Raw genomic sequence first — 17,838 nt, forward strand, 5'->3', positions numbered from 1 at the left:
TTTCATTCCGGTGACCTCACACAATTTCCAATATAGCCAACCATCTTTATCCTAAGCAGAGATCAGCCAGAATAAGTGAAATCACCTGTGAAGGTGTGCAAGGTCTTCAACGAACATAAACTACAGTTTGACTTTAAACCTGAAAAAGTACACACATTATAAAAAATAGCCAGCTGTTGGACTCTTCTGCCATCTAGTGGTCTAAAATAAACACTAATGTTGAGTTAGTTCTGGTGGTTTAATGTTGTGATGTAAATTGGATTATAAAGAGAAAGTGAGGAAAACATTTTACTCTTAAACTTTTGAATGTAAACCACATGTCAACTTCTCTTTTTATACATCTGCATGATAAACAGCAACAGACACACAACCCTAAATCACACAGATAGAACAAGACCAAGGTTTCATTCTACACCCAAATTGAATCTCCTCTGATTGACAGTATGTAGTGATTGTGTAGTTTCTCTGTGCTTCAGGCCTGCGCAGCAGAGCGGTCCAGAGGGGCAACTGTTAGCTTAAGTGGAATCAGCTGTTATCAGCTGTGATGAGAGTCAACTGCATTAGTCACACGGGCCTCTGGACACCAACCTCCAAGGCAAAAAGTAGTGATTTCTATGCAGCAGAAGCGGTGGTGGGAGTATTGGGATCCTTTACTTAAGTAGAAGTAGTAATACCACACTGAAAATAGTACTTACACTACAGGTAAAACTCCTGCATTCCAAACCTTATTTAAGTAAAAATAAAATAGTTCATTTAACCTAAGAAGTAGGAGAATTTTCTCAACACATAAAGGCTCACCACTTCATCCTTCATGTTATCAGAAAAATTCAAAAACACCAATTTTGAGATCCATGGTTTTCACTGGACAGGAAAGATATGAACATTTGTAATCTGAATAGTATCTAACTAAATCAGCCAGACAAATGTAGTGTAGCTCTGAGATGTGGTGAAATACAGTATTGTACACGTAGTTGAGTAAATGTACCACTGACCTGAGGTCAATACAGTTAAAACCTGAGTAGGGGGGGAAGCACAAGACTAACTTTAAAGCTGCTACAATCAATATTTTGCATTAGCATGGCACAAATGACTACAAAAGGTGTCACTTGTAGAGACACAGAGAATTACAGCATCACCCAGCTCTGCTGCTCTCCTACAGCTAGCAGAGCGTTTTAGCTTTAAGCTCATGGTTTTCAATATTGGATTTGCCACGTAGATAGACACGCGACTCAAAATGAATGCTAGTGTTGCTTTCTATCTGCCGGATGAACAAATTTCCAAGATCAACTTTAAAAAAATGATATTGGTATTAGATGTGGTATTTTTGTTTTACAGCTCCCTGTACTCAAGTGGCCAAAAATTAGTTTATACAGCTTGTAAGAAAACGGATTCAGAACACTGACTATACTGTACATTCATTGTGCTTTGTAACATGGCCTCATCTTTATTACTGGCCAAATTTTTTTATTAGTTTATTGTAACTGCTTATTATAATAACTTGGAATTTTTTATAACATTGTTTTGCTGTGAGGCATCTTGAAGTACCTTTTAGTGCAGCAAAATTAAACATGTATATACAGTATATACCATCTACATTATAGCATAACCAAGATACAGAAAGCTTTTATAGGCATTAATTTAATATCAAAAAATGTTAAATTACAATTGACCTCTTTCATGCATATGGTTTTGCATTTTATTTAAAAAGTCACAAGGCCAGAAGGTTCAGCTCAGTGACTAAATAAAATACGGACGGATAGTAGAGCGTGAAACCCTGAGAAAAGTCATGGCACATTTAAACATATTCACAGATTGACAGCTCATTAATCAGCACTGTTACAGCCCGAAAAATCTAATATAATAAAATTCAGTGTGCAAATTACAAAAAGACTGGGACTGACGAGTTTAGTCCAATTAACAACACACACAAGTAAGCTAGGGGTTAAAACGTCTGTTGTGACAGTGAATGCAGAGAGGGAGAGCTGCATGTTTTTTTCTTATTTTCTGTAAAGGCTAAAAACATAAAAACTGCAATATTGTGTATCTTTACTTACTGTCAGTTTTTGTTCAGTGTCACGTGACGTGTATGCCAGTTTACTGACCATAATGACTGAACCTAAAACATCCAGGGAGAAGTGGCACATTTAGAGTTCAGACTGAACCATGACATCACCACACAAACTTTATCGTTTACATTTTCGATCTATTTCAAGTTTGAAATCAACTTTAAAAAAGGTACAAGGTATTTTTAGTAAATGTCTGGCCTGAGTGTGTAAATTTAAAATCAAACTACAAAAACACAGCATTCTGAGTGAAGAAGTAGATACCAGACATTTAGATTGTGACTTTAGTGCAAAATGTAAAAAGAGAAGAAGCAACAGACACCATAAAATATCAGCTACATTTTAGTTATTATAAAAGACATTCAAAGGCAGTTCTTTAGTTTTTCTTGACCAGTTTCAGACTGTTAAAATGTCTTTTCAGTGTTGAACAAAAGTGCTGTGAGTCTTTGTACAAAAAACTTTTTTTCTTTCTCGTTTTGTTGAGATTTTTAAACTGAAAATCCACCTGAAGAGTGTCAGTGATAGAATCCCTCTTGGTATCACTTAACCTGCATTTCTACTGAGACCGTCTTCCAATCCGGTCATCTGGACTGAAGTTCCAGCACCAGTTATGAGGAACACTACTTCTCCTGATCACTAATATCGCCCCGGCTTCCTTGAAACTTGGCAGTCTGAGTCTCCACAGGTGAAAAATGCATTTTCCCTCCCTGGTTCAGATAATCTGCTTTCAGACGGAGGTGGTCAGGGTGTCTGAAGTTTACAGGAGCAGAGGCGTGTGTTCTCCGGCTGGTTCTGTCCGCCTGGTGAGCTGCTGCACCCAGGCCAGGAGGCGGTCGGGCAGCGGGGGGAAGTGGTGGCTCGGGTCGAGGACGTTGGTCTTGCGGCGCTCGCGTTCCTGCAGCCACATGAGATACGGGCTGGGCGGGAAGAACGGCCGGGAGCGCTCACGGTACAGCTGCAGGACGATGCCGCCGGCGCCGAGCACCACCCACACCGTGATCATGATGTAGTCTAAATGAGAGGAGAGGAAGAGGCGAGATTGCGTTAAGATGAGACCAAAGTGTGTGAGCTTGGTATATGATTTCAGATGTGAACTCACCGATGGTTTGGAAGGGCACGTCAGTGAACACTGCACTGAAGTTGTTGTTGAGGAAGCGTTTGAGGATGTTCAGCGTGATGTAGGAGAGGCTGGTGTAAATGTAGGCGTTGACAGCCAGAACTACAGCGTACGCACCGACAACGCCGCACGTGATGATGTTTCCCTGATACCAAAGAAGCACACACAAAAAAAATACACCACTTTGAGACACTGAGAAAGACATCGTTCTTTATTCTTACTTTTTAAATTTAGATTAGGTATTGAGTTTGCTGTAAAGGATCACTGGTGAAACAACAAAATACAGAATTACTGGCAATTTATGGGCAAATATTTCAAAATAAGATAATAGCCTGATTTTTTTTGTCCATGTCTGCAATTTTTCACAATGAACATATTCAAATGGCCACTGAGGACAAGTAAGGGAGCATACAAATACAAATTAAGTTAATTGTATCTTGTTTAAGGACTAAAGCTGGGAAACAATTCATTTAGAAATATAAACACAACAATTTGTGCTTTTTTACAGGGAGTTACAAGCTGTAACCATTTCTTGGGCTGGTGCTGTGACTTCCTGGTGTCTTGTCCTCACTGTGAGGTTGCCAGGCAACCAGTGAAATAGAAACAGACAAGAAATTCATAGTTTTCACGTGGCGTCACATTCCAAAGAAAAGGCTCCCTTGGAGGGCAATTTTTTTTCCCCACTGCCTGCCAACCAGGCAGCACTGTCATTTTGAGTTTGTTACTTTTGCGTTGCCACAATGCTGGATGGTTGTTGTGCTTTCGGATGCACTAATCGAGGAGGAGACAAGCCTGGGCTGTGTTAGGTGAGGGATTCCCCACAAGGTAAACGTAAACATTACCGCAGTCGAGCGGTGGCAGGAACATGGCGGTTTTTAATGGTAGAAATATGGCAGTAAATGCTGTAATGTTATAAGGAAAGGAAGTGCCCAACACTTACACTTTGTGTTCATATCTTTCTTTTTCTTAAGTTAAAAGGTGATACAAATAAAATTTGACTGCTTTTGTAGCGTCTCTACGTGGGAGTCGCTGTGTGAGAATAGTGAGCCGTTTCCTCATGTTCCCAGTCTTTATGCTAAGCTAGGCTAACCGTTATCTGGACGCAGCCTTATGACATGTGAATGGTATCAATCTTCTCACGTAACTCTCAAGAAGAAGAAAATGCTTATTTCCCAAACTGTCGGCTATTTCTTTTAAATTAAAAAGTCATTATAGATGTCATTAGAGACATGTAGCTTGTATCTGACCTGTCTTGTGATTATGTTTTGGGCACTCACGTCTTGTTATTTCTTCTGTGTTTCAAGTTTTATTTTCATGAACCTGAGTCACTGTGTGACTAAACCATTTCTCAAATGCCTCAGTGCGCTGCCCATTACGGTGTCATTCCTGATGCTAACACTAGATGACGCCAAAGTAAAGAGCTTTAATGCTACACATACTGCGGTGACAGTTAAATCTGTTACCTCTCTGGGCCAACGCACAAAGAAGAGCGGAACGATGAGCATGATGCAGCAGAAGGTCACCCAGAAAACCACATCTGAACGCCTGAATACACTGAGGTCACCTGAAGGAAGACCACAACACACAGAAACACATATGGAACATTCTGAATATGTATTATATATACCAACATTTAGGCATTTTAGGACAAGTTAGGAAGCTCCTTAACCATGACTCTCTTAAGTATGTAAGAGCCACTGAAATTATAAAAATAAAAATGACTGACCAGGGGACTGGATAGCGGTTTTTGTCCTACCGAGAGGAGTGAAGAGAACAGTGGAGGCGACGAGGAATCCAAGCATCAGACCAACCACGACGATGCAGGCCATGACAGAACCGAAACGCCACCAGCTCATCACCAGGAGGACCCCGCCCACAACGCCGGTCACCACCGACACGGCCAAACAGACTGTGGTGAGACAAACACAGAACAATCAGAAGGGCTTTTACAGTGTGGGGAAAATGTAGGGGACACCAAATTCAGACATTTTCTAACTCTACACATTGCAGCTTTAACAGTGTTAAACAGTAATAATCTTCTGAAGCCTGCAAATGATCAAAGTGGGGGAAAGAAAAAAAAAAAAACACTCACTGTCATAGTCCAGATCTGTGGTCCTTGTGATCAGCACAAAGAAGAAAAACGCTGCGAAGCTAAATCCCATGCAAAACAACTCTGCATGGCAGAGGGACAGAAACAGAGAATAAAGAGTTTTCTTTAATGGGAAAACACACTGTAGGACATTCTCTCACGCTGTCACTTTCAGATTCATCACAGCTCCTGGCAGCAGTGGCATGCCACAGTCACGGGTTTAGTTTTTCAACGCATTTCTGCATCACATGCGAGGGAGACCACATGAGGGGCAGGCCGCCGCCGCTGCAACCAAAGAGCTGAGTGTCTGATCTGAATTCTACAAACTACTCACCACATTTGAAGAATCGATGCCCAAAGAAGCAGACAAACAGGCCTGCCAGGCCAGCGATGGTGAAGAAAACCTTTGTAGATATCCTTCCTGAAAATTACATGAGGAAGACAAAAAAAAAGAAAGAAAGAATTTTACTATGTTAAACTGCCAACCCACCTTAACTCAAGGTTTGTTGCTTTTCTTAACTAGAGTACTACACGTTAAATATACCAAGAAGCCAGTTTGTTGTTTCTACCCAATATGTAAGTGTAAATATCTTTTTTCTTCAGGAAGACTGACTTTAGATATTTTTCTCTCTTTTGTTAAGATTGAGGGTCACAAGACTCATGAACACTACAAAAAAACGTGTTAGATGCAGTTTGCAACTGTTTAATTTTAAAATCTTGTTTTTTACAAAGCAGTGTTGCAGCTAATCAGAATAGTGAGCCGTTTCCCCCTGTTCCCAGTCTTTATGCTAAGCTAGGCTAACCGTTCTCTGGACAGCTTATTTCCCAAACTGTATATTTTCATGAAGGATGAAAGCAAAATAATGAATACATCCAACAAATGCAAGATTACAAGTGATGGAATAATAAACCAGTGACAGGTCTTGAAAGCAACACGTTCTGAACCACACACCGAGGGTTTCACAGCCGTCCAAAGTGGAAGCAAAGCTGCAGGCGTATGTGTGGACGGGTACGTAGGAGGCCGAGGTGTTCAATAGCGGGTCTCTGACGATGACTGAGTAGATGACGCCCTGACCGGGGATGGAGTTAAACATCGCCTCGCTCTTATCTGAAGATAACAGCGTCATGACCTGCGGGGAGACAGAAGCAGAGAATCAGTGTGTCACAGTACACGTTTGTAGTTCTTATGAAATTTCATATTTAGAAGCTGAACGTGGTAACATTAGTACTTAAAAAACATTTTCACAGGTAAATGATCATGTACTCAGCGCCCCACTTGTTTGCCGTTCTCCATCATGCCCTTGGTGTCGGCCACGGCCTGAATGCCACTGAACAGGCTGCGCTCTGATAGGTCATTCTCAGGCAGGAAGTACTGGTAGATGTCGTACTGCAGCCGCCAACGAGTGTTGGTTTCTGTCGATGTGTCGCAGGCTGGAGGAGTTTCTCCCCTGACACAGAGAACAAGGACAGTCAGGGCAGACTTGCTCACGTGCACTTCAACAGAGCAAAGAGGAAAACTCAGTGAGATAGCAACAGTACTGATAAATAAATGTCTCTATGATACACGGAAATGTTTCAATGTCATTTAACCGACACGCTGAACAGGCAGAGAGAGAAAGAGAGTGGGTTGGTGTGAGGACACAAAAACTGAAACTTTTGGTTGTTGGTACTTATGTAATGTCATTCTTTGCAAGTCTGTGGTTAACTGTTGCACTGTGTGAACGCTGACCACCAGAGATTTAGCTTTGATAGCAGTCGTTTATAACAGAGGCGTATTCAGTACCCACACATGCATGTACTGAAGGGGTAGAAGTTACACTTTTATCATAATACGCAACATATTGCACAAAGAAAGCAAATAAAATAAAAATAAAAATAAGTATTAAATCTTTGGTAAAACATTTTAGTTTCCCTTTAGGAAGTTTATATCTATGAAGCTGTTCTTGGCATCGTTCCTCTGCATTTAACAAAGTTACTCCCGACGGTTGCTGTCATTGGTGTCACAAAAAAGTCTTACGTTATCTGACTGCTATTTTAATCTAGTGAAGAACAACTGGTTTTCATTGGCAGTGGGCTACCATGACACAATCCCTTAAGATATTCCTTGTGGCGAAACCACAACAGCAACTGTGATAGAGAACTGAAAACTACGAGCACACATGCTGAAACAGTTTCTTCCTCAAAAGCACGAACCATTCAGATAAACTAAACCTAACTAGGGTTTTAAAAACACTAAAGTCTGTGCTGCTACATACTGGTGAGTAATGACAACGACCCTCTGTTTCTCTGCCCCAACCAATATAACAGACATTCTTGTCAAAATGAAGCGAGTGCTGTATCAGTAGCAGCCACAGTGGAGGAGGAGGGGCGGCTCTGTATGTGTGTGTGTGTGTGTGTGTGTGTGTGTGTGTGTGTGTGTGTGTTAGTGAGAGCGAGAGAGCACACGATCATTTCAAAGGAAAATAAACAGTGAGGCGGTTTGACAACAAGTCCTGACAGATAACCTGCTGCTGCCGCCGCCGCCTACAGCTGAACAAGAAGTTGAGCAGACAATGCCCGTCCGTCCGTGTGGTACCTGTCATATCCTAAGTTTGCTGGTGCAAAACGGATCGTGGTCTCATAGAGGTTGTAGTGGATATAGACGTTTGGGTCAATGTCCAGGTTAAACTCCATGTTACAAGCTCCAGGGACTGGATCTAAAAGAGAACCAAATTATTATTAGATGCTGTGTCAGGCATGTTAGGCCAACAGAAGACAAAAAAAACCCTTAAAGCTTAGTGGCACCTTGCCATGTCAGGATGATGTAGGAAGGCATATGAGTAACCATGCACAATCAATGCAAGCACGTGGTCTGCATGAGCTTCCTCAACTCAAAACCACAATGGACGAGTTTTTATAGCTTGTGGTGAAAGTTGCCGTGCTTTGGTTTTGCTGCAACAAAATGTTTTCATAAACAACGGCTCCGGCTGAATGAAATAAATCAGAGAAGAGAGGACGTACCAGTGCTGGAGAATGGGAGGATGACCCCAGTGCCCGCCACAGTGTCAATATCAGGAGAAGACAGGAACAAGGAAAGGGATGTTTGGCCCGGTTCGAGAGCAGACAGGAGCCCCGAGTCCACTGCTGTCAGAGAGAGACCAGGGTCTGGGATCTGAGCCAAGCAGAAATATCATGCTGTCAGCAGATGCACAAACAATATGCAAAAGCAAATAAAACCAATATCACTTTTAAAAACGGCAAGAAAACAAGACGGAGAGTCTACGGCCATGTTAGCAGCACTGTGAGCATGAATGTAGACAAATTATTAAATTAAAGGGATCAACGAATTTCACTCAAAACCATAAATGTCAACCTCATGGTGGCGCTAGTGGAAAAGTCAGTAGGCCTTTTCCTCTGAGGACCATAAATATCTGAACAAAAATGGTAGATGGACCTATAGCCTACATGCAGCTAGCATGGCTAAAACCCAACTACCCTAACCCTTGGCAATCCTGTATAATCAGGACTTAAACCCATATCCATTCTGACAAGAGAAGGCTAGGTTAGCCCCTGATTTTAATAACAATCTGACGACTTGAAACGGTGTCACTTCACTATTGGTTTTGTTCATGTTGAGCTTTGAGGAATCTAGACGCAGACTCATGTTCTTATAGAGATTGAAGAACAGAACTATCTCCAAATGTGTCCCTCAAACCAGTAGGTGACTGACTAAACTCCACAGTGGAACATAACTGACAAATGGGCTGAAGACGAGCAACATATGAAAATACGGTCTGGCTACACTGTACACACTGTGGATGAGACGATCACGTGCCAGCAATAATATATAAAAATATGTTCTCCTTTAAAAAACATCTACACACACTTGGTTCTTTGTTTCGTAGATTACTGTGTCATAACCTGCAGCACACGTCACCTGCTGTGGATTAGGATTCACTGCACTCTTAAAGCAGTGAAATCTTTAAATGGATGAGCTTATGACTGTGGTGACCAAAAGGTCAACAAAATGCTCGTGCCTGTGTGTTCGGTAGAATTTCAAATAAGAGTTCACATATACTTTAAAAGGTATACGTCAGGTGACATTTAATACGTTTTATTTTTGTCAACAGATATCTTTAAAATCACTGCCTTTAAAAATAAACATGGGTAGTGCAGTTTATTGCAAGTAGCCAAATGCATATAAATCCACAGCTGAAAATAGACCCTAACAGATGCATTTACTCCTGTTTGAGTAATGTTTGCTAAAAACTACAGTGGCCAACTGTTTCAGTCAAAATTAAACGTAATTAATATCACTGAAGTGTGTGACAACTGGTAAACTACCTCCTATCTTTATTCAAGAGCGTGGTCTTTCAGTTTGACAGCATGACTTATTGATTTCATGTTCAGACTGCGTAACGCTTTCCCTCAAAACCCTGCCCTCGCATTCAAACAGATTTTGACAGGGTTATTGCGTAAAAACTGAGAGCTGATGTTTAACAAGCGCAGAGAAGCAGCCGGAGCACGAGAAGGGCTGAAGCTGTAGCACAGGAAATCAGTTCAAGCAACAGTTCAAGCACCCAGTCTGAGGCAGAAGCAGAGCGAATCCAAACACAAGCAGGGGCTGGCTGAGGGCGAGGCCAGGGTTTTAAGGGGAAAGCGTTACAAAATCTGAATGTAAAATCAATAAGTCATGCTTTTAAGCTTAAAGACCACGCTCTGGAACAAACATTGGAAATACTAATGAAGACCAGGTTTTCACTTGTTGACATTATAGAAAGTGTGAAAGCAAGTGTTTTCTAACCTGGTACAATAGTGCATCTTTACAGGTAACACCACGTTTGTACTGTATTTTGCTTTCGATGGAAATATCACACAAGTGTGACATATCAAAACTTGTGTACAAAAGTTGTGGTTTTCCTGCTTTGCATGCTTTCACAGACTCTGTATTTGCCCCATCATGCCATCTCAAAGACAGATAAGATTTGGGAAAGGGTTCGAGAGACAGAGGGGTATTTCGTGGCCTGATACAAACCCAGGAAAGGACATTGTTGCTAAACGGTGAGTCCCATGGAACAACTGTTACATGGAATTGTGTCAAAGTCAGAATTGTGATTGTGTGACAGAGGGCAAGGGAACATTTTCAGGGTACATGCTAATTGCTTTGCGATGTTTTCAGTGAGAGAAGAATGAATTACTGTTGTGCGACGAGCCTGGCAGCGTGGAAGCCCTGTACTACCCACAAAGTCTGACTCTCAGTCCTACTGCCAATACAATAATGCCATTATATGACACAACTGTCTTGTTCAGACAGTGCTGGAGTGAGTACAGATACTCCGCTCGATGTGGTGTTCGCAGGAATGTATCTAAAACAACACTTAACAGCTTAATATGACCACTACCACCAAGAGGAAACACACACAGCAGTGGGTGAACCCTGCATACTCTATGCTCAGTTTCTGAAGGTTTATCTGTTTGATGTTTTTTAATAAAAAAAATCCTCTTGTGTAGAGAAACTGGTGAGTGTGGTGGTTAACTGGGAGAAGAAATCACCAGCCAGCATGGGCTGCAATAAAATAAATAAAAACAATTATAAAAAAGGATCATGTGGTTTACCACACAAAGTTAGTGAGAGTGATAAAACATCAAAGGAAATTTGTTAAAGACAGATAACACTATAACAGAAACTTTTTCTCTGTGAACTTCCTTTGTAGCTCTGACCTTTAGCTTTGGTGCTGGTGATCTGCTGCATGCCAAGCTGTGAATGTTCATTTGTGTGAAACCGGCCTCTTCTTTTTCAAGGAGACATTTTTTGCCACTGAGAAACTCACATGGATTTGTTTTCCTTTCTCTAGCTTTCTGCTGTTTCCATCACCGGCAAAAATAAAGCTAAACTAAATTAGGCTATCTGCCTGCCTGTGCATGGACCCAAACCGAGCTGTCCCCTTAGACTTCTGGGACTGACGCCAGAAGGTTTTCCCTAGGGGCCACCTGGTCTGCCGCTTATGACCAGGCGACTGAGAATCAGCTGACTGCCGCTTCTCCCAGTGGGTCAGACGACATCGCTCACAAAGCCTCATTCATTAATCAGAGGGAGAACTAACTGAATGTTTATACAGTATGAAGCATAACTTTATAACTGGTTTGCATTTTTACAATTTCACTGATTGGATTTGCTGATTTAACAGAACATTATACATCTCAAACTCTTGTTGTCCCTGCTCCAGCCTTCTCAGCTGCTGATCCCACAAATCCCATCACGTTTTCACAGAACCTTCCCTGGAAACTTTCTGTTCACTGCTATAATCCATCAGCCTCCAGACAAACAAATATTTACCTACAGCAGTGGATCAAATTCCATCATGACCCCCATTTAAAAAAAAAGTTCAAGCCCCTCCCACTACATGGATTGAATTCCTATCAATTATTAACTGAAACGGTGGAGCAACAAATAAAAAAAGGATGAATTCAATTGAAATTTTAAAAAATGATTCAGGTCAACACAATAGTATCAAACAAGTTTTTTTTTTGTTTTTTTTAAGTCCCACTCCATATTTTTCACCTGGTTCTATGCCCTTCCAAGGGGGCCCGCACCACAGTTTGAGAACCACTGACCTAGCAACTAACAGAAATCTGGGGAGAAACAAGAGGCCCTTCATCTTAAAATAAGGAAACGTGTCCCAAGTTGATAAAACTCTGGTCGAACATATTTGAAGCTATAAACCGGGATTATGATGGGGTTTTTGCCCCTAATTCTTCATCTGTCAACTTTGGCGCTCCACCTGACCAGCCTCTCTGCTGCTACAGGGCGAGCCCTGGCCTTCACGACTTCACTGGCTGGACGTTTGATTCTACTGAAGCACACTTCTCCCCCTTGCACACAGTATGTGCTCTATAAAATTAAAGCTGAGAAACTTAATTTATCAATTTATCCCTGAATAATACTCCTTTAATATTCCTGTGGGTTTAGACTTTCAAGTGAGCTTAAAGGAATAGTTTGACGTTTTAGAAAATATGCTATTTGACAATGTTGACACTTTTCCGTTAAATATGTATTTGGCGCAAGAACCTGGTTGAGCATAGTATAAAGACTGGAAACAGTTAGCCTGGCTCTGCTTAAAGGTAACAATATTTGCCTACTGGCACCTCTACAGCTCACTAACTAACACAAAAAACAGAGTGTGAGAATAACACATTTTGGTTATATGGAGGGTTACATGCTGAACTATTTCTTCACTTCCTGTAGTCTTTTTTGGTCGTCTAGCAACCACATGCTGATAAAAAGACTACAGGGAGTCACAGCTCCTCATATGATTTCAGTATAATATTCTAAGGACTGTCAGTCTGTGTCTTGTCCAGATACCTTTGTCACAGTTGCTACTGCAGTAGTCAAAGCTGAAAAGAGGAAACGGAATATTCATAAAGCAACCACGATCAGGATCACCACATCCAGCCCACTGTTGGCAGTTTAACGCTATGAAAATAGAGGTTTAAGGACTGTGAGACAGGTCAGCACTTTCTCACCCTGGTGTAGGAGAGCGTGGCGTTGCGGTGCTGCGTATGCAACTGCAGAGTGACGAAAGCGACCTCTGGGGGAATCCTCGACACCACGGCCTGCACCGTCTCATTCTGGGAGACGCTCACGTTCTGGAAAGTTCCTGGCAGGAAAATCACCCGGTCTGTGACAGAGAGGGAAAAGTCAGTATATTGTAGTGGATTGGTTGCAGTGAGCTCTTCTACAGTGTTACCGTGAACCCTTCACTGTATAGGCTCAGGCAGCATAGGATACTATATGCTCTGCATAATGCTTGTTATTCTTTGATCACATATATCGCAAGTAAGTTCATACTGTTTGAGCCGACAAGCAATACTGTTGCCGAGCATATATTCCCCAATGTGACAGCATTGAGACAATGATGGGACACTAAGTGAGTAACATAAAATAATTGCGTAAAATAAATAAAATAAATAATATATATATAAAAATTATAATACAATTGTAACATTCAGTAACTGGAAGTTATTTGTTAGTCCTATGTACTCTCAAACATTGTCTTCAGGTTTAATCTAACAAGCTTCCGCTCTACCTACCCTCAACACATTTACCTCACTTGAAGTCAATGATGCCACACAATCTCTGTGCTCTACACTAAGCTCGTGCCTGGATAGCCTGTGTCCTCTATCCACCAAGCCTGCTCGCCCAAACCAGCCCCACCCGAAGCTAACTGATACCATCTGTGGGCTCCGTACTGATCTCAGAGCGGCTGAAAGAAAATGGCGAAAACCAAAGACCCCGCCGACCTTAAGGGCTATCAATTGCTCCTATCCTCCTTCTCAACAAGCATCAGTCCTGCCAAAACTGCGTTCTATAATGACAGAATAAGCAGTGCCACTGACTCAAGGAAATAATTTTCCACTTTTAAAGCGCTACTAAAGCCTCCTCCACCTCCACCACCCACAAACCTGTCTGCTGATAACTTTGCTGCCTTCTTCGCAGGCAAAGTGGAGGCTATAACTAGCCAATTCTTTGAAACACTCAAACTCAACCATTGTAGCAGTCCTACTACATCTTTTCCCCTGCCCTTCCAGGTCAGTGGTTGTTCACTCTCCTCGTTTATTCCTCTCACAAAGAGCGAAGTATCAGAACTCTTGACCTGTAGCCGTCCAACTACATGCCCACTGGACCCGATTCCTACGAATCTCCTCCAAGCCATATCTCCTACTGTGGTCCCGACAATCACTCATGTGATAAATACTTCTCTGGCTTCAGGAACCTTCCCGACCACTTTCAAAAAGGCTCGGGTTACACCCTTGCTCTGTCAGTAACAGAAGCCCTAAGGTCAGCTAAAGCTGCAGCCCAATCCTCAGTTCTTATCCTGCTTGACCTATCAGCTGCCTTTGACACAGTCAACCACAGGATCCTGCTATCCGCTCTCTCAGCAATGGGCATCTCGAGTAAAGCACTCCTGTGGTTCGAATCCTACCTCTCGGGTTGTTCCTACAATGTTTTGTGGCAAGGACAATTATCCTCCTCCCACTGCCTCTCCAAAGGGGTACCCCAAGACTCAGTGCTTGGGCCCCTTCTCTTCTCAATTTACACCACCTCACTGGGGCCGATCATTCGCTTGCATGGCTTCTCTCACCACTGCTACGCAGACGACACGCAACTCTACCTATCCTTCCCGCCAGGCGATCCCACTGTCTCGGCGCGGATCACGGACTGTCTATCAGACATATCTGCATGGATGAAGGCTTGCCACCTTCAACTAAACCTCTCTAAGACTGAACTCTTGGTCATTCCAGCCAAGCAATCTATCCACCATAACATCAAACTACAAACTGACTCCGCAACCATCATCCAACCAAGGTGGTGAGAAACTTGGGTGTCATGATTGATGACCAGCTGTCCTTTTCAGACCATGCTGCTACTGTCTCTCGGTCATGCCGCTTTTCTCTATACAACATAAGGAAAATCAGGCCCTACCTCACTCAGTACGCCACCCAGCTTCTGGTACAGGCCATGGTTATCTCTCGCCTCAACTATTGCAATGCCCTCCTAGCAGGTCTCCCAGCTTGTGCGGTGAAACCCTTACAAATGGTTCAGAACACAGCAGCGCGTCTGGTTTTTGATCAGCCCAAAAGGACTTATGTAACTCCATTACTCAGTGACCTCCACTGGCTCCCCGTGGCCTCCAGAATCAAATTCAAGTCACTAATGCTTGCATACAGAGTGACTACTGGGTCTGCACCCATCTACCTAAACTCCACAATACAAACTTACGTTCCTTCTCAGATCCTACGCTCCTCCAACGAACGCCGCCTGGCTCTGCCATCCCTTCACACAAAGCAATCCCAGTCCCGGCTATTCTCATCTGTGACACCACGATGGTGGAACGAGCTACCACATGCCATCAGAGCAGGGGCGTCCCTCTCTAACTCCAAGAAGCTCTTGAAAACTCATCTCTTCCGAGAACACTTCCTCTTATAACACCTCTAACATGCACTTCCTGTGCTCTTCTTCTTCTATCCCCTACAAAGATCTTGTATTGATTGCACTTTTTGTTTTGATTGCACTTTTTGTTAACTCTTACTTCCTTTCCTAGGTATCTACCCCATTGATGTGATATGTACTGCGAGCTCTTACTATTATTTATTGCTGCTCTTACTAGTATGTATTGTCAGTTGTAGATCTGTAGTTGATGCTCTGTTGATGCTTGTATGTTGTTCCTCAAATGTAAGTCGCTTTGGATAAAAGCGTCTGCCAAATGAGTAAATGTAAAAACCTTTGGACTGGCCAATAAAGCATATCTTCCTCTGATCATTCACTTACATCTTCTCTATTTTAATTAAACTGTAATAATGAATCAACTCTGGATGGAAGTAAAACATTTACTATCTGAGTGGAATGTGTGGACACTTATAATACCATGAACACTTTAAATGTTTATGCCGCAACAGCAACGGCCTAGTTAGACCTGACAAGCAGACTGAGCTTGACCCATAAGTAAATAAAATCTGGTGCAAGCGATGTTGCAGTAGTTGTGAAACTGAAAGCGTCGTTCTAAAACATCTGTCAATAGTAAACATCACGGTTCATCTAAGCAAATGTCTCAAAATGACTTTAACGTTAATGGAAATCTGGAAGATATTTTCCTCACTGATAGTCCTCAGCCCTATCTGCATGCTATTTCTTAACTCGTATCACTGTGAGACTGTCTCACTGTTTTTCTCTTTTACAGATCCCTCTGATTGATTTCGGTGGTCCTCAAAGTTTGAGAAAGAGTTTGCTTAGAGCTGCTTCTAATGTTGGTGGTCTTTATTAGTAATGTGCACAGCACTTGGTTCAGCATGACTTATGACCTCTTCAAAATAGCTAGAAGAACCGATCTTTGCACTTGCGACTGCCTGTAACCATCCAACTATACAGCTTGGATCATATGTACAGTCCTGTTGCATTTCTGTTTGCTGTTGATGTGCGAGACATGACGTTTGTCCCCCATACAGACAGGAAGAATGTCAAGTAGTAAGACTAAAGCTCCATAGACGTTTTGCAGGTTGCACACACTGCCTTATCCATAACGACTGTTTGCAGGTCAGACTCCAAGTCAGGAAGGACCTGCTGCCTTGTGACATGAGAATGCGTGAAAAATGTGACCCAGAGAGGGCATACATGAGGCAAGCCAGAATTTAGATACCAAGTTTAATATATATATATATATACACACACACATACACATACACACACACACACACACACACACGACTGACTTTTTATTAAACTTGAGATATCCACCACTCTGTGTCCACCTATGGCATGATGTGGACACTGAAATAACAATTCAGATCCAATTACCTCGCACATTTATTTATTCTTTTCACTGGTCAATATTTTTGTCTGCCTTATTTAAAGTTAGTAAGGGGCTAAATGCTATGTCAGAAGCTTTTCTGGCCAGAAAAAACGAAAATTAGGTGCAGAAATCTTTGATTTACACATGTCTGCTTATTATTTCATCTCAACTTGCTATAAATGTTATTCAGCTAAGGCAAAGTGTTTATTTAGCTCTCGGGGTGAATACTCTCACTGAACTTGATTTCACTACCCCAATCTTTTTTCACTTCCCCACCATTTGTTTGGATACAAAGCTCTCAACTCATTTGCAGTGTTGGCTGAACTTTTAACAGACGTTAGTAGTAAATTGGCTAAACATGAAATTAAAACTATGATATTCTCTGAACATCATTGCAGGAACATTATAAATATTTGGTGGTTCGCATTGCTCTGTGACACAATATCTCCTTACACTAATGTTATTATACACCCTGTTCATACATGTGTAAAAGATAAACCCTCTTCACAAGCCTCACATACAAACTAATCGATTCAATTCCGAAAATAAACCGCTTCACTGCTAGCTAGCGTCAGACAATGGTTCGTCACTTACTGGTTTGGCAGAGTGACACTTCAGTGATTTCCAAACAGTAAGTTAGTATCAAGGAACCACACGCGACCTTTAACCTTCTTAAGATAGCTTATATGAAACCCGCTTCTTATCCGTTTTAAAGAAAGCTAGATAATGTTGCTAAGGTTGAAAAGTAAATGCATATCAAATTGCAAGTAACTCACTTTCCACTTGAGCTTGAACGAGGGGAACCAGCAGCAGCAGCAGCAGCAGCAGCGGGCAGCAACTCCGACGACACATTTTCCTCTGCTTCGCTTATCTAACAACCAACCGCTTCTATCTGCCGGTCAGCAAAATCATTGATAACCTCGCAGTCTTCTGTGTTTGGGTGGTGAAGGTCCCTGCAAACGCAAAAGTGACATGTTTGAACAAACTCAGATTGAGGACAGCCTTCAGCCTCTGCCGCTCCGACGACTGAAAGATGTTTCCGCTCCGAGAATCGCGCCATCGGTCCCGCGATAGCTCCCCCCCCCCCCCCCCCCCCCCGTCTTTTGTAATGGCATGCCATCTTTGGCAAACTCCAACACAGACAAATGCTTTAAATTGTTTGTGGATCTTGGTAATAGTGGCAGAGTGGGTGCTCTTTACTAACATCTTCTTTTGGACCATAACCAGTGGTGGAAGTACCAT

The 17,838-nt window shown here is 42.2% G+C and overlaps 1 protein-coding gene across 2 annotated transcripts; it reads right to left on the reverse strand.

The window, feature by feature from the left end:
• Positions 1 to 1,619: 1,619 nt before the first annotated feature.
• Positions 1,620 to 17,637, reverse strand: tm7sf3 (transmembrane 7 superfamily member 3). Of its 2 annotated transcripts, none has more exons than XM_038738376.1 (12): positions 17,373 to 17,637; positions 12,773 to 12,927; positions 8,270 to 8,420; positions 7,845 to 7,965; positions 6,546 to 6,717; positions 6,222 to 6,399; positions 5,604 to 5,690; positions 5,273 to 5,353; positions 4,937 to 5,089; positions 4,644 to 4,744; positions 3,163 to 3,325; positions 1,620 to 3,074 (listed from the first exon to the last, which is right to left on the reverse strand). In XM_038738376.1, exons 1-12 carry the CDS (start codon positions 17,446 to 17,448, stop codon positions 2,821 to 2,823), a joined length of 1,692 nt encoding a protein of 563 aa, XP_038594304.1. In that variant the 5' UTR covers positions 17,449 to 17,637; the 3' UTR covers positions 1,620 to 2,820. The 2 variants fall into 2 exon arrangements, with proteins under 2 accessions (XP_038594304.1, XP_038594303.1); XM_038738375.1 differs by having other exon boundaries at positions 4,907 to 5,089.
• Between the last annotated feature and the right edge of the window lie 201 nt (positions 17,638 to 17,838).

The sequence above is a fragment of the Micropterus salmoides genome, unplaced genomic scaffold (genome assembly GCF_014851395.1).
Source record: "Micropterus salmoides isolate LMB-PRFRI ecotype aquatic unplaced genomic scaffold, ASM1485139v1 Ms_hic_scaffold_23, whole genome shotgun sequence".
NCBI lineage: Eukaryota > Metazoa > Chordata > Actinopteri > Centrarchiformes > Centrarchidae > Micropterus > Micropterus salmoides.